The following is a 21,103-nucleotide window of genomic DNA, read 5'->3' on the forward strand; positions in this document are numbered from 1 at the left end:
CACAGAAAAAAAAAAAAAAAAGAAAAAAACAGAACTTAGCCTGGTTCTTCTCACACACATGCATGCAGAAGATTTCATTCTAAATGAGAAGCTTTGGTTTTGCGAATCAATTGCTTGTAACCCAAACAGAAAAGTTATCAGCTGTCATTTGCTAATACAGAATCACTGATTAAAAAAAGAAGTGAACTCTGGCAGTCATCTAGCCTGATACCCTAGCTTCAGATTTAAGCCACATTGTTCAGGTCATTCAATATTTTTTTTAATATCTCCAGTGATGGGGATTCAACAATTTCTGTAGGTAGACTATCTTATAAATCGTAGCATTTTGTGAAATATAAAGGATATGCCACATTCCATACTATGGAATGGATCTATCTGAACACAGTACAGTACTCTAGGTGACTCTTCCAATTTGCAGCCACACTCAGTTCAAGAAGATGATCTCGATCCAACAAAGCACATTTGAATTTGAAGTTTGATTATTATACCAACCCTGTGCACTGCAATGGCTACTCTTGCCATGCATTTATGAAGACTAGACGTACACATAAGAGTGTGTCCCATAAATGAGAATCATACACCTCTTAGAGAGGAAAAGGCAGATCACAATTTCAGACTCCACTGCAACTAGATTTTAGGAAAGAGGGCTTTTAACTAATATTACAGAGGTTTCTATTATGGTACTTTTAAGATAATCTAGGGAGGAGATGCAGACAAATGCTTGGATGAATTAGCTTGTAGTCTTCTCTAATGGCTTCCTTTTCTCATTATCCTACCAAAAGTTACACTGAATCCACTTTATATTAATAATCTGTTGAAATGCATGTCCTTGAACATTCATTAGACTGAAACACAAGACTTCACCTACACTTGCGAAGCAGAACACACAGACACACACAAAGTCTTATGTTTTTAGCAAGTTAGCAACTTCCACAACCAACTTAACCACGCTGTAACTCAACTACAGAAAGCAAAAATTTAATCAGATGCTGAAAACCCCACAGTACCTTGAACACAAGCTTATTTCCACCCAGCCCAGCTTCCAGGAGATATGAAGCAGAATTCCACCGACTAACGTCTGCCACCTGAAATAGAAACAAACACTATCTCTAAATTGTTTGTCTTTTTTTTTTAACCATGTGGAGCATAATTTCAGAATCCCTAGAGCTTCTCATGGCACACCCAGGACTATAGTTATTACTGTTTCTCCAGGTTATCAGGGATGGCATTATTCCTCTTCAAATCTTTCATTTTCTGGGCCTTTATTTCCTCCAATTTTTCCTATTACTTTGGTGTTTCCAATCCTCCCATTTTTTTTTTTTTTTTATAAAGGACCATCTACCAAGATTACCTTAGTCATGTTATTGAATACCCATTTTATTTTTTCTCCCAACACAAGATTAACAATAATAATAGTGCTGTTATAACCATGATAATCTAAAGATGCAAGTGAGGCAAGGTTTGTGACAAGAGATATATAGCTGTTTATACATAAACTGTCATTGTTAGAGCAAATAAACATGATTTCAGAATTCAGACTGACTTCAGCTGGATGAACCAATAAGCCCCAAGGACGAAGTGTGTAGTCCTGGTAATTTCAAACATTAGCTTTATACTTTTCATTGTTATTCATGCTGAGCCTAGATTACACACTCCCTAGAACAGAGAAGGCATGTTTTCCCAGCATCTTGTGTAGCAAGCACCAACTGAAGTGTCATCAACAATCAAATCATTATGCTGCAGAAGCCTCTGCTTCAGAGCATCTAGAGAAAACATCTTTACAGACGGATAACTCTGCATATAAACCACAATACTGTTACACACCTTTTCAATGAGAAAAATCACAATTACACACGTTCTGAATTGACTTACCTATCTAATAATTTATCCTATCACAAAGGTATTCCTTAGTCTACTGCAGAAATAGCATGTGAGGCCTCAGCAATGACTGAAGGTAGTTTTGACTGCAGGTAAAATTAGTACTGATGCATGGTGATTTTTTTTAAGCTTTAAAATAAATGATCATCTTCCTTCTTCAGGCTAGTGGTTTTCAGAGAGGTGCTTCTTGGGTGAAAATACTTGAGCATTTAAAACAGACAGATACTGCACAACAGCATTAAGTCACGTTAACAGGTACAGAAATGGGTTTATTGATTATTCCCATTCACTCCAATAAGCAATTATTTTTAAAATCTCTCTCATGCACACGTAAATTGACAAATGTTTGCTATATGCAGCATTACCTACAATTAGACATTGTGCATAAGGGCATGACGAACATTCAACGCTACTATCACAGGTCACTTGACCTTTTTCGGATGAGGGACGTTTCAGAGCTTAAAAGCCAGATTCCCTTCTTGTTTGCTGCAGGCTTGATCATGCTCTATATTCCAAACCACTGATGAGTTCCCATCAACTTTACATGAAGAATATTGTATCATCTCATGTCTTAAAGACAGAAGATGAAGCTTGTAATAATTTCATATCCTCAGCACCACTGTCATGTTCTCTTACATTATAGAGGGAATAAAAGTAACGTCAACAAACAGCAACGACATGAAGTGGGCCTAACACTCTTGCTCCTTTTTTCATCTACCTTAGCACTAAATGAAAGCGCACCTGAGTCACTTAATTTTCAAGGAATGGTCACTTTTAAAAAGCAGAATTACTAAAATGCATCTCAGATGCATTTCCAAATAACAGGAAAAAGGAAATAACTGTGGTAACACAGATACCATAAAGCAATTTCTTGTCATTGAGCATATGGCTTTTTACTGTTGACTTACCACACTCATGTTTGACATACATTACGCAAGATCCTTTCCCCATACGCTAAAAGCCTTGTCCAAGAGACTGTGTGTTTACTGAAGGAAGCATTCATTGCATATGGAGCTGAGTATACTCAGAGAAAACGGAGATTGCCAGGTGAATTATTCCTAGAGTCAATTACAGCCCTGGAGCTGCAAGTCAGGCAAAAATGTAAGCCATGCTAAGCAACAGTAAAGGAATTAAAAGATATCCAACATCTGCAGATTTTACCAGCATCTCAAAAGAACAAAAGGGAGAAGTATTAAATGTAAGTGGACAGAATTTCACTAACTGTCTCTCAAATTATTAACAGTACTGATGGTCTGTGAATACTTGGCAAAACAGTAAATTTTTCATTACTGTCATTAAGGTATTGTAAGGACTACACAGCTACAACAAATGCCAAGCATGAGAATAAGCAGCACTGTACTTGTGTATGCCTTAAGATGGATTTAAGGTCAGTTTTCATTAGCATAGTAAGAAAGAATACACCAAATCTGCCTGTTTCCCATGAGAGCCGTATCCCATGAAGACAGGCTGTACTACAATTACTATTTTTCTACGCTAAAGCATAGAACTCCCATGAAAACCAAGAAATTGTGGGGTCTATATATCCTAATTACATTACCATCATCATGTTTAAAAGTTAACTAAGGCAAATTAATGTCTGTTTTACTAAGGCTTCATGAAGTACGTTCTCTAGACAGCAACAGCCAGTAACGGCATGAAGTACCAAAATTGGCTTCAGCATGGAACAGCACGACATTTACTGATTAAAGTCATTTTTCAAACAATTGTATTCTTAAAATGGTACTTACCCTTGAAAAAGGGTAGGGTAGGTAAATTTCAGGACAGACAGGACATACTGGAAAACAAACACCAAATTAATGGACCTCAAACATCCACAGAGTTATAACATTAACAACTGATCACAAGAGCAACAAAATACGAGAAGCCCTACTGAAATAAAGAAACGTAAAAAAATAAGAGACAGTCTGAACATTTTCTGTAACTTCTTTTCCTGTGCCAAAACTGCTGGATGTTCCCCCAGTCACCGTGGAAGGTAGTAGACACAGAAGTGCATGAGGCACAGAGCAGACACACTGAACGGCGGAGAGAAGGATGCCTACCGAGTTGCTCTTTTACTTGCTGAGCACACAGCACACTTTGCACTGAATGGGAAAAGGACGTACAGGAACAAAAAGATACAAGAACTTGTCCATTAAAATCATATCATACCACAGAGGCAAGCTTTGGCAGGATTAAGACCGATAACTTTGAGATAATTGTCTCCCGATGATTAATCAATTTGTACCTAATGCTGCTCGCCCAGTTTTGTGTAAAATATGAAGTAGTCCATAAAGCCCTTTGGCGATGTAATATACTGCGCAGATGTGGAAGTAGGCTTTGTGTCTTTGCTTTAGCATGCTTTGTCCGGGTCTGCGTGTATGGGTGCAAGCATTTTTTCCCCACATACGCATGCATCTATGAGACAGAAATGCATCGGACTTTCCATATGTACACCAGGATTTAACATCTTCCTGTGATAAAGTACACAGACACTATTTGTGCAAAGGAGAAGAACAACTGAAGCTTCCTCAGTGGAAAGGAAAGGTACCTGCCATTCCCTCCAGGAGCCAGCAGCAGCTGTCAATGAACACGAGAAGTTGAAAGCTTTCAGCAGAGATGAAACTGCACCGAACACTTTGCAAAGTCATTTTTTGAGGTGGTGGCGACACGTTACCGAGAAACTGGCATCAATACACACAAAGATAAGGCATGCTGGCTCACAAGGGGTCATGTTATGCACAGATTTGTCAGAAGTAGCAATTGGTTTTTAAATTGGGAGGTCATACCTGTGCAAGTCCATACCCCCACGTCCATTTATATACCATCTGGGACAAGCGGAAGGTCTATATTCTGATTATTTTCAGCCTCATTATGTTAAAACCTATTTTCAAGTTTGAAAACAGAGGCCCTACATCACAGCCCTTCCAGCTTCCTCTGAAGTAGAGTTAAGCCAAGCATCTTTTCCAACACAGGAGACAGCTTGGCAGCTGTTCTACCCCTTTCTTTTTCACTAGCCAACACACCTCGTTTGACAGATTTGGTAGGAGCAATATCTCCTCCTAGGAGCTCTGCTTCACTTCTGGACTCTGATCTACTTCTGGGCATCCTTAAGGGCAGACGTGCCTCAGAGCAGAAACCTGCAGTGCACACCAAGGACAGATTTCAGTCTCGTCTCCAGAACACCACATTTCTTTAACTCTCCCTCAGGAAATCCGTGCCCTGGTTACTTCAAAAACACATCTTTTCTTTCAGAAAGCTACAGCCAGAAACACAGACACGCTCTCTGAAAAATTGGACGGGAAGGGGTAGCAGCTGTCTCCTGTATCAACACAAACTATTGCAAACTATGTTTAAGCAGTACACTTTGGTTCACACTTCGGCCACTTGGATCCTTCAGCAACACCAACTAAGCTGCAGAGCGGCAAACAGATTTCTTGCCCTGAATTTGACAGACACCTTGCCCTCAGTCTGCAGATTGATTAAACCCCACGAGCACGCACAGAAGCTAACGGAGGCCTGCTACTACACCACTCCGACCACTTATCACGGATGCCCGGCGCTATCACCCCACGCCACCCATTTTGTGAGGCGAAGGGGGCCGTGAGCTGGGCAGCCAGCCCTCTCCAGCCCCGCCGGGGCTGCCCGGTCCCCGACCGTAAGCGGCAGGCCGCCGCCACGTGTCCCGGGGCTCCGGCTTCAGCCACCGCCGCCCCGGCCTCTCTGGGCTCCCCTCCGGAGCACCTCACCTTGTTGGTGAAGCAGGACGCCAGGTAGAAGAGGCAGAAGGCCAGCCCGCCCGCCGGCCGCTTCAGGTACATCGGGCACCGGCCCAGCCGCCCGCGGCGGCCATGGCGGGGCAGCGGCCGCTCCCCGGGGCGCCTCCTCCTGAAGGGGGCGAGGCCGCCATGAGCGGGGCGGCGCGGAGCGGGGCCGGGCCCCAAAGGGGGAATTGCAAACAGGATTCTTTTGCTAGCCGGGTGTCACCGGCCGTAATTGCACTCGTGTTCATTTAGACGACGTCCAGAGCGATGCGAGGACAGAAGAAAACGCAGGCTTGGATCAAAATGGAAGCGCCTGCAGCGACGAGCAGAGACCAGAATCCCTCACTCTGTATTCATCCGCTGCTTTACACTAACATAAATTCCAAGCCTATTATGACAAACTTTAATTTTGATAATTGCCATTCCTTGCACGTAAGGAATACACTCCTCCTGTGACACCTCCGGGCTCCCAGAGATGCAGCCCAGAGACAGAATTTGCCTCTGCTCCCCGCTTCTGACAGGCTAGCACTTCCAGCTTCAAACATTGCACTTACAAACATGCTATTAAACCTATCGGCCCACCTTTTTGCCTGTGTTTAGTTATCAATTTGAAGCTGAATGGAGGTGTATGAATGTGTGGGATTTTTTCTTTCAATGCTATGTGTGAAATGAAAAGCACAACTTCTGAGGAAAACAACAAAAACAACAAAATATTACAGACAGAACTAAATTTTGCGTTCTTGTCCTGCTTGGTCTTAGTCATCACTGTGATGACTAACTGAGAGCATCATCACGAGAAATTAACATTGTTAATTAGGGAATATTTGATAAGATTTTTTTTTCTTTAAAAAATAAACTGGTTTTGTTAGTCTGCATTTAACTCTGGGATTTGACAAACACGAAATATTCAAAAAAGTCCAACTTTGCAACACAAATTTCCTTTCCAGTTTTCTAAATATCCAAATAGCTTTCCAGTAAAAATAGAAAAAAAAAAAAAGACTTCTAATTTATATAGCGAAAAATTAATCATTTGGGGTACTTTTTAGTAAAGAAAAGCTAACAAATCTTTTGGGACTTCTTTTATTGTAAACCAGAAAAAAGCAGAATAGTGTTTCTTTTATCTTCAGTTACAGGACACATTTCAGAAAACAGTTAAGAGAACAGCCCTTTTATTTAAAAAAAAATAATAATAATAGAATATCTTAACAAGCATAAATTGCTTCCTTTGTATTTAATTTTAGCTGTAGTATTTGAACATTATGTTTGTTCAATGACAAGTTAAGCTTTATGGTAAAATATGTGAATGCTCAACTTGAGATATTTGTGTGTTCTCTGCCTTTGGCAGATCAAGATTATTTAACGGTAAGTCATTTCACAAACTGTAGCCTGTATTGCTTAATTTAGACTGTTTGGAGATACTCCTTGGAGAAAAAAAAAAAAAAAGTAGCAAATAAGAGCAAGCAACTAGATTTTACAGCAGTACTTATGTACAGCGGTGACGTGTAAACTATGAATACCCCAGGGAGGCAGAGAAGCAGTGGATGACGTGTCCTACCTAGTCCTGGGCGTTCTTGTATCACGTCACAGGTCAGCCGTGCTCTTGGCTGATCAGCAGGGCCCTACCCGTGCTGTTCTCATCTTGACTTTGCTCACGTAATGCAACGTACAGGGTCTCTCTGTACATGTGCAGCCTATTTTGAAGAAAGCAGCACAAATAAGGGAGTGGTGAGCGTGGCCTAAATTGGAGAGGGAGAAGGGAAACTAACAGGTAGAGCAAGGGCAAATCCACCCCACAGTATGAGCCTGTCTAACCTGCTAAGTTGAGTCTCAAAAGGCAAAGTCAGCAGACAGAACTCAAGGGCTTCACAGTCCCCGCTGCACCAAGACAAATTCAAACACTTTGGTCCGTGAAACGCAATCCTGTGTGGTTTGTAAGGAGTTGGCCCAAAAGAGACATCTGATTTCTTGTGCTTAAATGTCCTGGACGACAGTGATCACTCACATGCCACAGTAACAGATGCAATGGAAATGGACATGTAGATGATACAGCACTTCCACTTCACAGATCTTGTGTTCAAGAGCTCTGAAAATCAGTAAGCAGACAAAAGTATACTTTGCTTTGTGCCATAAATTCAGCCTGTAAGACTTTAAGAAAGAATAAGAAAAGCTTACTTGGATCTACAAAGTCTGATGTAAGCATATGATAAGAATAACTGACTTTTTAATCTAGCTGAGTGTAGTTTTCATTCAAAATATTACACTGATATCTCTCTTCATGTTTCTTGAGGTGTTTCTTATTAAAACTGGGAGACTTGGGCAAAGATTATGTATTTTCATGGAGCAAAATGCAGAGGCAGGTTTGAATTCTTATAAATCACTTAAAGTGTGGGATAAAGAATGAAGATAAAAAATTCTGCCAATGTTGATTATCATAACTAACTTGAGTTACATATTCAGTAATTGCTAAACAGCTTTAGAAATATTTTGAGTAACATGAAGGGAAGTTTCTGCTCTGTCTAGATTTTAACTTTTTTTCTCAGGAGATGTGAATGTGTGGCAAATGATTTTGTTTACATCTGATTTTACATAGCATTTCTTCTTTGCGTAATTTAGTTCAAAGCTTGATTCATTCATTTAAGGGGTCATGGGATCAAGGCCTCAGTCATGCAATATTCATTTTAGGAGGACTTGCTTTGATTCCTTTATTAGACTGCAGAACTGAAGAATGTGAAAAAGACTTATTTATGAAAAATAAAAACTGAATAAAAGACATAAGAATATGTCATTATGAATGTGTTTTTCTGAGCCAAAAACTAAAATGTTTTTTTAATCAGTGCTTGTACATGTGTGTGAGAGTGGTAGGTTATCTTAGGGCAGCAGGACATTGCATTGGCATCCTGTTCATTTTTATAGATTGAAGGGAGCATGGCAGCAATCTTCAAACCCCAAAAGGCTGCTGCTCAGGGAAAGGAAGAATTTCTTTCAGGCAGGGCCGCAGGTGGCGAGGGCAAGAACCGCACTGCTGCTGCTTCACCGGACCGAGCCATCCTAGTGCCTCCCCAGCGCACGTCTGCGTGGTGCCGGTAGGGCATGCGTGGGCAGGAGTGTGACCTGGCTCCCTGCCATCTCCCAAGCTGTCCGCCCTTTGGTTCAGCAGCAGAAGGGCTTTCTGCCTCAGTGAACGTCGCAACAGATCTCCTCGGCGATTGTGACACCTGACATCGCTGGTTGCTAATGACGGATCGAATGAACTCTGGCCGGCAACGCTGATTCTCACATGCCTGAGTCAAGGCAAGCGGCGGCTGCTGGGGCTGGCCTGGCAGCCATGTCACAGGGAGCTTCTCCACACAGGGGATGTCAAGGGGGCTGTGAGACCCCTTTCCATCTCTCCCACCCCACACTGCTGGGCTGGTTCCCGGTTGTCCAGGGTGTGGGGAGGCACAGGGGCCACGCTCCTGAGGGCCAGCGGTGAGCCAGGCCTGAGGGGCTGCCAGGCATCGCTTTGCTGCTGGCTCCAGCAGGCACGTGGGGTGGCTGTACTGTGGCAAGATGCCCCTGGCCTGACAAGAGGACATGTTAATCCCGTACGATTTTCCAGGTAAACGTCGCGTTTGCCTTGGAGGCGTAACAGGTGGAGGATCGCACAGGAACCATTTGTATTAGTTCTGTATTTATGGTGAGTTATGGGATCCAGATCAAATGAACTTGTTCACTTGTACTTTGAGTTATGGGATCAGGATCAAATCAATGTGTACACTTAGGCCTTTTTTTTTCCCCCTTATCTTCATTATTTCCTCAGATAAAGCAACCTTTACCCCACCGGACCATTTATTATTATTATTCTTCCTATCGACAAGGCTCCCCGGTGGCTCTTCGCCCTTCCCCGGCCGCTCCCGGCAGGGGCCGGCGGCCGCTCCCCGCGTCCCCGTGTCCCCGTCCCCTCTCCGGCTGCCACCTCGCCGGGCACACACCGGCCGGCGCCGTCCCTCCGGAGCCCGCCGGCAGGTGGCGGTGCGAGGGAGCGGGGCGGCGGGGAGGACCCGGAAGGTTTCGCCACAGGAGCCCCCGCCGCCGCCCGCCCGCCCGCCCGCCGCTGCCTCGCCCGGCCTTGCGAGCGCAGATGGACCCGGTAGGAATCGCCGCCACCGCCGTTCCCGACGCCGGGCCGGGCCCCGGCTGGCAGAGCAAGGTGAGACCGGGCGGCGGTGGCGGCCCGGCCCGGCCCGGCCCGGCTCGGTGCGGAGACCGGGCTCCGCCGGGCCTCGGTGGCGGCCGTGTGAGCAGCGGGCGGGGCCCGCCGTGGGCCGGGGCACCGGCAGCTGTCTCGGCTCGGACAGGGGCTGCTGCAGCCCCGTAAAGCACCACCGGGCCCCCGAGCTGCGCTGCTGGAGGCCGGGGGTGGCGAGCTGGGTGTGTGCCGCCCCCCTGCCCCCCAGCAAGCCGAGCTGGGTGAGGGCTTCGGTGCTGCCGAGGGCACCTTCGTCGTGTTCTTCCCTTCAGAAAGTCCAGAAATGGGGGAGGACGTTGCTCATAAACCAGTGACATTCAGTTATTGCCACGGAACTTTTACACGGGCGGTGTGTAAACTCAGAAAGTTAACTTCCTGGGAAGGCCTTCCCCTGTCTTCAGAGGGTGCTGATAGCGACTTGTTTACCCCGTGTGTCCATTACTGAATGGCCTCTTCGTATCCATTAGGGAACCGCCATCAGCTTCCTTTCAGTGACACCTCACTGAGTTTATGGAACTACTCCTTGAGGTATTTCTGCACTACAGTTCATCATACTTCCCTAAGTGTCCGTAGAAAACAAGCTCTTAAAAGATTTCATCAGCTTACTTTAGAGGCACTGCTAGCTAATTATGCTATTATTGGGGTTGCTGGCTTGAATGAAATGTTTATTTACAGTGTCCCTGGGGAGCCCCCAAAACAGCGTCAATATCATGTTCCCTTGCTGAGGTAATGAGTGAACAGCTGGCAAAAGAGCTGCAACTGGAAGAAGAAAATGCTGCTTTTCCTGAAGTGGTTGCGTAAGTTTAAATCCCGGATTAGTGATCTCCATAGTTGTAAATCTTCTGTCCCCTTTTGTGCAGTGTGCTTATAGTGTAGCACTATAGTAAGTGCTTTGCCTAACTCTGCTTCTTCAGGTTTTTTTCAGTGAAGATGGCTTCCCCAGGTACAACTCTTCCTTACAGACTATTCTCTGTTACCACTCCTTTCTTGGTATTTTCTTCACATTGTTTTGGTTGCTTTAAGCCAGTCCATAAACTATGGTTTGAGAAAGTTGTCAGAAATGTTATTTCTCCTCTTTTAAAGTTTTGTTAATCGTTAGTTTGAAAACTGTCAGGTTATTCTCCCTGTACTTGGAAGCTCTAAATGTGGACCAAGAGCTTACTAGTTCTAAATGCATACAAATTCTGCCTGTGGCCTTGTCTGTGAAGCAGAGCAATGCAACACTGATTTCCTTTAAATTTTATTTTTAATATATAGTGTATATATTTTCTTTTTATATATTTCTAGCTGTATGACTTCTTTCTCATAAAGGACATCTTAAAAATGGAGCCTCATGCTTCTTCCAGAATGGTAAACAAAGACATTGAAGTAATATGCCCTGCAAAGGAGTCATAAAAATAATTTGGGGGGGGGGGAGGGGGGGGAGGCAGTTGAGATCCATTAGTTTCTATAGAGCTCTGCAATAGATTTTTTTCTATAGAGCAGTGAAATGGTATAAAGCAGTGTTTCTGTTTAGATTGCTGCATTTAATTTTTGGAATCCATTTTTTCATTTTATATAGTGTTGCTGAAGGACCCTTTATTACAGGAGAAAATATTGACACTTCTAGTGACCTAATGCTAGCCCAGATGCTGCAGATGGAATTTGACAGGGAATATGACGCACAGCTTCGACGTGAAGAGAAAAAGTTCAATGGAGATAGCAAAGGTACTTTGGCACCAAAAGAAATATTTTTGCTTTGGAGACATTCTAGTGGCATTCTACTTAAGTTGACAGAGCTGTGAAGACTTAGCAAATCCCTGATAATCACAGACATGCTTATTTGTTTTCTTTCTCAAGTCTCCATATCCTTTGAAAATTATCGGAAGGTGCATCCCTTTGACAGTGACAGCTCGGAGGATGAGGTTGATTGGCAGGATACCCGTCACGATCCTTACAGGGCAGGTATGTGGCTGTTCTAAACAGTACAATTTCTTTAGTTGATAGAAATAAGAAAATGGCATAGTTGAATGAGTTTTCTTCAATGTAAGAAGACATACTAGTTCTGTGGAAAACCAGGTCACCTAATTGGGAGGTGTTATGCAGGAAGTTGGGCAGGTAACTTAAGGCTTCTGTCTTCCAGTATTTTGGCTTCAGCGGCTGAAATCTGATCTTTATAGAGAATATATTGGGGCATCTGCACAAAATATTGAATATTACTTTGTGTGACACTCCAGAGAATACGTAAAAGTAAGTCATGACATAGCAAAAGAAGCTGACGTGTTTAGGATAAGAGAAGATAAGACTGCAATAAGATAATACAACTAAAATGTTATTCTTTTTAGTAAATAAAACTATATAATTTTTATGGGCATTGTGGAACCTTAGTGTGCATTAGTAATGTTTGTTTCAATGTAAAGCTTGGCTTTTTCTTACTGCTGGCAGATAAACCTACTACCACACCAAAAAAGGGCTTCATAGGAAAGGGAAAAGACATTACCACTAAACATGATGAAGTGGTATGTGGAAGAAAGAACACTGCTCGTATGGAAAATGTAAGTGAAAGCTTAGGGAAATTTTGCTTTGCATGTAAAACTGGAATACTGTAACTTACCCAAAGAAATAATGTCTCTACTACTGTATATGATGCTAATTTTATTGTTTATTTTTAAAAATCAGATGAAGGCAATGCAATGGTTGGTTTAGTTATTCAAATTGACAGTTTGAGTTGATTTTTGTTGTTAATTTAATAATAGTTTGTTAATGACACGATTCAAGAGCTTGCATAGAACTGTTTTGACAGTACAAAGCTATCGGCAAGTGTGGTACAGAGGCAAATAAAACATCAGGGATATTCCTGTGAAGTGTATCTATCTAATCTAATTCCTTTTACATTAATTTTGCCTGCTCAACTAAGTATCTTGTTTTCAGTGAGTGGTTTGATGTACAGCTTTTCAGTCTACTTATCCACAGTACCTACCTTCAGTTTTCTTTAATGTAACTGGTACAACTGCTTCAAATAAGGAAATGCTGCAATTGCTGTTTTACAGGATGTTAGGTAATCTTATTATAAATTTGGGCAGAATTTCAAGTTCTGAGTTTACAGCAACATGTTTTGGATGTTGTGAAACTCACTGTGTGGAATGTTGTCACTTAAGTCCTAATTTAACTTAGATTTGCAGATCATAAAGAGAAATTTATGCTTGTGCCAATTTTTGGTGTCGGCTAGTAACGACACTTCAATTTCTGATGTTTCTCCTCATAGTTTGCTCCTGGGTTCCAAGTTGGAGATGGAATTGGGATGGACTTAAAGCTGTCAAATCAAGTCTTCAATGCCTTAAAGCAGCATGCATACTCAGAGGAACGTCGAAGTGCAAGGCTCCATGAAAAGAAGGAGCACTCCACTGCTGTATGTTTTTGAAGTCTCTTTATGCTCTTTATCTTGTGTAACAATGGAAGACTGTTTTGGTAATTCCTTGAAACATAACCATTTTTAGTAAAACAGTTAAGTGATATAATGTTAACATTGATGAAGGAGATAGTATTAGCTCCTGCTAGAGAAAGTCTCTCTTCATTTGAGCTGCATTACTGTGAGAGCCATGTCAAAATAAGAGTAAGCAGCTTCCAGTATTTTCTCTTCTTCTTTCTAAACCTGTCTCATACTCAGCTAAAATGAGTAAACTGCTTGGAAATTATTTATAAAAACTATCTAGAGGATGAATCCTCCGCGGTTGAAGTTTGTGGCTCCAAATATCTGTCTTCATAGCAAGTTTCAGGAAAATGAGGTGACCAAGTAAATTTTAGTTAGTAATATTGGAAGTCAGTAGATAAGCTTAATGGGTGAGTTCAGAGCAGTGCCTGTAGTCTTTTCTGCTGTGGACTCTTTCAAACTTGAATGTTTTACTTTATTGTAGCTCATACAAAAGGAATATAATATTTGGGATATTAGATTCATCATGTGTAAGACTTCTTGAAAACACTACAGAAAGTTTTCTTAACAGAAAGTGTTCTTAAGCACTAAGAGAGTTCTTCTAATACATTATTTTTTCCACCCAGTTGGACTCTTGTAGTATATAAATATTGTAACTCAATGTAAAGCAAAGGATTGTTTTAATGAATTGAGTGTTCATTTCTTACCTGTAGGAGAAAGCAGTGGATCCTAAAACACGTTTACTTCTGTACAAGATGGTCAATGCTGGGATGCTGGAGACCATCACAGGCTGCATCAGCACAGGGAAAGAATCTGTTGTTTTTCATGCATATGGAGGAAAGTAAGTATATTGTTTGGTACTCACGGTACACTTAAGTGTCAGAGATGGCCTAAAAAGGAGAAACCACAAAATATACGAACAATCTGCATGTGTTTTGTTGCTAAGACTTAGAGGTTTTATTCACGTGTATGCAGATGATGATAAATTCTGAAAACCAAATGGTACCGACTTTGAAGTCAAAAAATTCTGCTGTCTTCCTTGAGACCATTTGATGAACAGGATCAAATCCATGGTGACTTTCTGTGGGAAAAAATAAATAGTCGTTTTTACAAAAAAGTCTTGAGATTTTGGAGAACTCTTTCCACTGACTTGCCCCATACTAGGGAGCCATCATGATGATCTTAGGCTACCTGCAGATTGTCTATACATAGAAATCACTGTGTTACCAGCTCCATCTGTGAAGTTCAGTGTAGGTGCTCTTTCTTACTTTTGGTTTACCTGGAGAATAGTGTTGGGATGAGGAAACACCTCTAGTTCAATGTATGTTGAGAAGAAACTAATAAAACCCAAATACAGATAACCTGTTCAGAGATGTCAGGAGAGACATGAGTTGAGGGCGGAGGGAAGATGAGTTGAAGTGGATGTTTTTTGTTGTTGTTGTTTTGCTTTTTTTGTTTTTATTTATTTTTATTTGACGTGCTTGCATGATATTCAGGAGTGTTCTTTTGCTTATTATCATTCAAAGAACAATGTCCTTTGAGGTGCTTAACAAAACACTGTGGCACTGCCATTACTGTTCTAATGCAACGATTTTATCACTTGTAATATACTCGAAGTAATTATATCCATTAATAGGGCTGTTGTTAGCTATGATATTTAACTAAAACATTCACAAGTTGGGAGGTGGGCCCTATTTGATGAGCAACATCTGGTCAGAATTCCAGAAATCAAACATTCAATATGAATGAATTGAACTCTTAGAACTCTTATAAACGTAACTTGAAGTGGCTTTCAAACTTGATACAAAATCAGGTCTTTTCCCCTCATGTTGAAAATCACTATATCTTGCAATGTATTAAAAAATAAATAAACCAAAAAAAAAAACAACACAAAAGGCAAAAGAGCAACCATACATTTGCTTGTAAGGATGTGAATACTTAACTTTGTTATGTGTTTTACTCTTACCATGAGAAGTGCAACTGAAGATGATAAAGTTATACCTCCAGAATGTGCCATTAAAGTGTTTAAAACGACTCTTAATGAATTCAAGAACCGTGACAAATACATCAAGGATGACTACAGATTTAAAGACCGCTTCAGTAAATTGAATCCACGAAAGATTATTCGTATGTGGGCTGAGAAAGAAATGCATAACTTAACAAGGTAAAAAAAAAAAAAACTGTTGGTTTCCTATTCTCTTTTTTTAGCATAGCCTCTGATTTCTTACAATTTAATGAATTGTCAGCATCTTCAGGGATTTGGCAGCAGAATTTACAAGCCCGTGAAGTTATCAGGCTCAAGCTGTAAAAGTAATTAGTTTTCTGTTAGCATTTTTAGGCCCGTTTATGGCTTTAAAGTATGAATTATCCAATCTGAAATAGAGAGTGGGGAGTATATATATATAAAATCAATTACCAATCCAGTCTGTTCAAAGAAATTTTGACTCTGGATCAAGTTCTTCACACACAGCTTGGAAATGAGCAAGCAGGAACTAGAACTGTAGGTTTTTAATTTTCCTTTTTACTTTTTTTTTGTGTGTGTGTTTCTTTCTTAATCAGTATCTATTTTCTGATTCACAGAATGCAAAATGCAGGAATTCCTTGTCCTCAAGTGGTTATCCTCAAGAAACACATCTTGGTTATGTCTTTCATTGGCCAGGATCAAGTCCCAGCTCCTAAACTAAAGGATGTAAAACTTAATAGCGAAGATATGAAAAAGGCCTACTATCAGATTCTTGATGTAAGACGGTGCTGATTTCTCCTCCAATTCTGGGTTGTATTTTCTTTTGGGTAAATAACTTAAACGGACAAATCAGCATTTATTTACTTTTCAGGATGCTTGCATCAGCTTCAAAGTATGGAGTCCAAAGGCTTATTTTACTGCTGTTTAATGAGTGACTTAGAATAAATGAGAAATTAAGCACTAGAAATAATACAAATAAATAATCTTAATCTAGTAGAAAACATGCTGGAACTAGGTGACAGAAAGGATACTTAGTAGCAGGGAAGTCATGAGCAAGTAGTCCTCCTTTTACAGAAGCAGTATTTGGTTTAGAAAATTCTCTGAAGTCCTTCTGAGTTTATAGAATACTTAGTTTACAATGTTTAATCACTCTTTGGTGAATAAACCTCCCTCCCCTGTTTTTTTTAAACTAGTCTAGTAATCAGAGAATGAATTAGAATATTGCATGGTACGAGATATTCTAATTCCTGTTTTCTATTGTAATTGTTTCAGACATGTACCTGCTAAATGTCTGCTCTCCATTAGCTTCCCATAGTCATAAACAAACAAGCAAACAAAACAGCAACAACAACACCCCCCGCCCCCAGCAGTTTGGTGCTGTGAATGGTCTGTACATCAAATCTTGAAATCAGTAGAGCAACACAACCATGTTTTAAATGAACCAAGTATGGAAATTAATTAGGATCCATCATCTGAAACTGAGACTTTTTTTTCCCCTGTGCGATAGGGGTAAGAGTGACAGGTATTTTTAGAGAACGTGTTTATCTGTCTCATGCACTTGGACTGTTGGCAGAGTTGACATGAGTTTACGAGACTGATTCTTCTCACTTGCCAAAGCTAAGCTCAGTGATAAAAGCTTAGTTTGCTGGCGGCTTACCAAAACTGCAGTTCCCTGTGAAGCTTCAGCAAAGACTTGGAAGAAATAATGTAAATGGTGGGTGGGGAAAACACTTTGTTGTGCTCGCCCTGCAAATGTTATCATTTGGAATAGCACACTTAGCACACTTCATTCACGCATTGATTTTGTTCCTTGCAGATGATGCAACGGTTGTATAAAGAGTGCAAACTGGTCCATGCAGATCTGAGTGAATACAACATGCTTTGGCACGATGGCAAGGTGAGCGTATTTTTAAAATGGGAAGGAAAGGTTTCATCTGATGTGAAACGTTAATACAAAATGAATCGCTGTCTCTGCCTTCAGGTTTGGCTTATTGATGTCAGTCAGTCTGTGGAGCCCACCCATCCTCATGGACTTGAGTTTCTGTTCAGAGACTGTAGGAATGTTTCACAGGTAGGACCTCTTCGTCTGACGATCATCTGTTACACTGAGTGTTTCTCCAAGTTAAAACAGCATCATTGAAATTCAGAGCTAATTTAAAATCAACCAACACAACTCCAAAAAAATGGTTGTGGCTGCAAATGTGTAGGATTATTCTTGCATGTTGTCAGTACTGATGGTGTTCTTCTCTGAAAGGGAAGAAAGTATGGAAGAATAAAACAGTACCAGTGGAAATTAGAACTTCTCTCGGTTGCTACCTGTAGGTCAGCAACAGCAAAAATATCATTTTGACTAAAAACTTTAGTTGTAATTTGTGGAAGAAAAAGGAGTATTTTGTTTTGCAATGTAAAGTGTTTAACGTCTCCTTTTTATGTTGCCTAGTTCTTCCAGAAAGCAGGTGTGGCAGAAGCACTTAATGAGCGTGAACTCTTCAATGCTGTCTCAGGTTTAAATATTACAGCTGACAATGAAGTAGACTTCCAAGAAGAGGTACAACTTTCTGTGTTTAACATTTTGATTTGGTTAGCGAGTAGCTATTGCAATACCTTAACTTTCCAAGTTCAGTTTGCATGATTAATATGAGTATAATTTCAGCAATTATTCTGCATCCCCCTTCTAAAACGTCATTATTTCTTCCTCATACAAACATTTTTCAGAAACTCAGATTCACAGACCTCCCCATCCCATTCCTGATGCCCTGCTCCCAAGTATAAAAGGTCCACGTTGCATATAATTGCTCCTTTCGTTGTGAAGGGAAATCTAGTGGTCTGTTTTAATTTAAAAGCTAGCATTGTTGTCTTTCCTTACATATATTAAAGGTTACGCAGAGAAAGGAGAGTTGCTTTAAAATAAATAAATAAATTGCTGCTTATTGTTAATGTTTTAGGGTTTAACTTCCTTAAATTTAAAATTTATAGGCTAGCATTTTTGATGTTTAAGCATGACCTTAGACATCTGAATCCATGCTAATTTAAATATAGAATAGGAATCTTTGGTCACCTTTTGTTTTTAATGTTCAAATTTTAGCTGTGCCTCCTTGAGGCATGCGTCCTGTTACCAGATACTTATAAGTTGACTAAAAATTCCACATCTACTGATTAAAGTAAGGGCTATATGGCAGTTCTACTCAAATCTTAGTAACAGCACAGGTTTATGCTAGTCCAGTATGAAGTACGTTTGAAACAGGTCCTCAAACTGATCAAGAGGTGAAGGAAATGCAAAGTAAAATAGTCACGAGGGTTTCTTAGACTTTCTAAGATCAATTTATTAAGCAAAATAAAAATTGTCTCCATGACTGCATTGTGAGCTTAGATTTGTGTGTAGGTTCAATGTCATCTTTTTGCCTATGAGTTTTATGGGAAAGACAAGCTGTTTTTATGTATCGGTGAAGTTGAGCCGCCCCTCCTTAAACTTCAGACTTTGACTTTAGTAACTAAAATTACTTCCCTTGGAGTTCAAGAGGAAGTAATCCAAACATAACAATTTGAAGATTAAAATAAACTACAGGACTGTGTTACTTGGATTGCACAAAATGTTTAAGTATAACTGTCTTCTAGTGTCACCATTGACAATGACTGCAGTGGCTTTGTAATCTTAATATTACTTGGAATTTCTCCAGTGTTGGTGGATTGGCTGAATTACAACAGAGGTGGTCAGAATTGGAGAAAGGGACGCTTTTGTAATTTGGGGAGTACACCTGGAGTCCTAAGAATCTTCTGTCTTCCCTGCAGCTCATGCATTTCAGTTGTTATATAGCACGAAGCTGCAAAAGAGTGCTACTCCTTTTACTAATTTTTTGAGAACAGATGTTTCAAGCTGTATTTCCCAAGCGTATTGCACCATACATGTGACAGAATCATTAAAATAAAATTATTGTATATACCTCATCAGTCATCTAAAGGTACCTTTTAACACTATTTAGGAACATTCTGGCACAGCTTGGCTTTATAATTTCAGCATTTTTTTTTCTTTTTTTTTGGCTTTCTAGATTGAAGCTTTGGAGAAGATAAATGAAGATCACGTGCAGAATCATGGAAAGAAAGTGTCCACATTTTCAAGTGATGGAGACCCACCTATATATGATGAATAGCACTGGCTGTATAGCTGCTTTGAAAAAAAACAAAACCACAAAAAAACCACACAGATTTGCTGCTTCTGACTATGTTAGTGCAGTGGTAAATGTCAACAGCCGATGTCAAGAGAGAGTGGTTGACTGGGAATGCCAAAATGGAAAACACAGTGAGCATACAGTGATGCCTCAGTGTTTTTTGTTTTTCTTGTTTGATTTTTATTTTTAATGTAGCCCACACGTCAGGCTGGCACTGCGAGAATGGAATGTCACTACTTTGGATGGTCTGACAGCTTCACCAATTGTCTGGTTACATTAGGCTAATATAGCTGAGGTGGTCATATTTTGTGTGATTCAGAGCTTATATGTTATACTTAAAAAAAAAAAAATGTTCTAGATCATCTAAACCATTTAGTGAGAAAGCAGACTCAAAAAAGATTCCCTCTTTTTTCCCTTTTGCGACTTGAAAAAACTAATTAAAAATTGTATATGGCAACTATGTCAACAAGCCTTTCATCCTTCTCCACCCAGGGCAAAATGAACAGTCAAACTGTGCTGTAATCATGAAACTGTTAATTTAACAAAACAACATCTTTATACATGGAAAGAAAACTCTGGACCTTTTCATTAAAAGTACATGGAGTGTGGCTTTAACTGTCTCTGTTAATACAATTGGGTATTACGGGAAACTGATCTGAATCCAACCTGCAGAGGACTTCTTTAGTGATGTGCTGGAAGTCCTGAGGGCTGTATCCAAGACCCATAACAAAGAGTAAAATCAGTTACCTTCAATCTTAATATACAAGTAGTTCCAAGAACTCAGTGCAAGTCAAGAAAACAAACAACCAAATCTCTGTAACTTTGCATGTGCACTGAAAATCTGGGTAGAACACCAAACCTTCTTACTCATCTAAAAGATAATCATACACTATGAAGTCTAAATACTGATCAGAATTACTTTTAAATTAAGCTATTTTGTTTACAATTGGAAAAAAGAAAAGTCAATTCATCTTTCTTTCATGCTTTTATTCTTAATGCCAGTCTTTGTATTTTAGCAAGTTTTAAAAGTCTAGCAATGTTTTCCCTCCAGCACATTTAAAGATGAACTTATCTAGTGGGGTGGTTTGGAATTAAGAAGTTTGGATCAACTTTTTAAATTGCCATTTCTGGTGCTGCTCTTTATCAAGCAGAATATTGTGTTGCTACATGTGACATTCTCCCAGTGTGCTGTGAAAGTGATTTGGTTTTCTTTTTAATAATTGGAGAACTGGTGACGAAGTAAAAACTTAAGATCTTGTGGTGGTATTCTTGTGTGGTTCTTTGCATTGTACTGGCCATTGCCAATCCTCAATGCTATGCTAAACCAGTGTTAGGGAGTACTTTCTTCGAGTTTAACAACAGAAAAATGACTGTTTTCATGGGTGCTATGTAAACAGTAAATAACTTCTGGCCAGTTGCAATGGGTATTTGGATTTTTTTTTTAATGAATTTGCCAATCATCTTGCTTTTACCCCTCTTGTAAGTAAAGCATCTTATGTCTTGTGGGTATGTCTTCACCACTCAGTGAAATAGTTGCCCAAAATAAAGACATCAGGGAATGAACAGAATTATGTACTGATGTGGAGTGCCACAGTTACCTAACACTTTCAGGAAGACTGAAAGCTGCTGTTGGCAAATAGAACCCAACTTTTCTCAAAGCATTCAGAGGATAAGGCACTTAAAAAGAAAAACAGTCAT

General features: G+C 40.3%; 2 protein-coding genes across 6 annotated transcripts in view; one reads left to right on the forward strand and one right to left on the reverse strand.

Annotated features, from left to right (window-relative positions):
* TMEM241 (transmembrane protein 241) overlaps positions 1-5,797 on the reverse strand; it is a 56,427-nt gene extending 50,630 nt beyond the window's left edge. Inside the window, exons 1-3 of one of the 2 annotated variants that reach the window (XM_080580383.1) lie at positions 5,625-5,797; positions 3,627-3,673; positions 1,008-1,085 (exon numbers count right to left, since the gene is read on the reverse strand). In XM_080580383.1, coding sequence (XP_080436509.1) covers positions 1,008-1,085; positions 3,627-3,673; positions 5,625-5,696 — 197 coding nt within the window. In that variant the 5' untranslated portion in view covers positions 5,697-5,797. The remainder of the gene's footprint in view (positions 1-1,007; positions 1,086-3,626; positions 3,674-5,624) is intronic. The other variant, XM_080580384.1, reaches the window with a different exon arrangement.
* Positions 5,798-9,499: 3,702 nt separating this feature from the next.
* Positions 9,500-20,663, forward strand: RIOK3 (RIO kinase 3). 4 transcript variants are annotated; one of them, XM_080579819.1, is made up of 13 exons: positions 9,500-9,828; positions 10,543-10,664; positions 11,429-11,574; positions 11,707-11,811; positions 12,292-12,401; positions 13,112-13,255; positions 13,990-14,117; positions 15,252-15,440; positions 15,857-16,016; positions 17,056-17,136; positions 17,221-17,310; positions 17,680-17,787; positions 19,286-20,663. In XM_080579819.1, exons 1-13 carry the CDS (start codon positions 9,760-9,762, stop codon positions 19,385-19,387), a joined length of 1,554 nt encoding a protein of 517 aa, XP_080435945.1. In that variant the 5' UTR covers positions 9,500-9,759; the 3' UTR covers positions 19,388-20,663. The 4 variants fall into 4 exon arrangements, with proteins under 4 accessions (XP_080435945.1, XP_080435944.1, XP_080435946.1 ...); XM_080579818.1 differs by having other exon boundaries at positions 9,534-9,828; positions 15,249-15,440; XM_080579820.1 differs by lacking the exon at positions 9,500-9,828 and adding an exon at positions 10,293-10,395 and having other exon boundaries at positions 15,249-15,440.
* Positions 20,664-21,103: the final 440 nt, after the last annotated feature.

Source organism: Anser brachyrhynchus (genome assembly GCF_964034855.1).
Source record: "Anser brachyrhynchus genome assembly, chromosome: 2".
Taxonomy (NCBI): domain Eukaryota; kingdom Metazoa; phylum Chordata; class Aves; order Anseriformes; family Anatidae; genus Anser; species Anser brachyrhynchus.

Excerpts from the sequence above, each read along its gene's own strand:
- RIOK3 (XM_080579818.1), top strand. The coding sequence starts at position 9,760 with ATGGACCCGGTAGGAATCGCCGCCACCGCCGTTCCCGACGCCGGGCCG. Across the intron at positions 9,829-10,542 it reads GCCCCGGCTGGCAGAGCAAG|TGTCCCTGGGGAGCCCCCAA; the intron begins GTGAGACCGGGC and ends GTTTATTTACAG. Across the intron at positions 13,256-13,989 it reads AGAAGGAGCACTCCACTGCT|GAGAAAGCAGTGGATCCTAA; the intron begins GTATGTTTTTGA and ends TCTTACCTGTAG.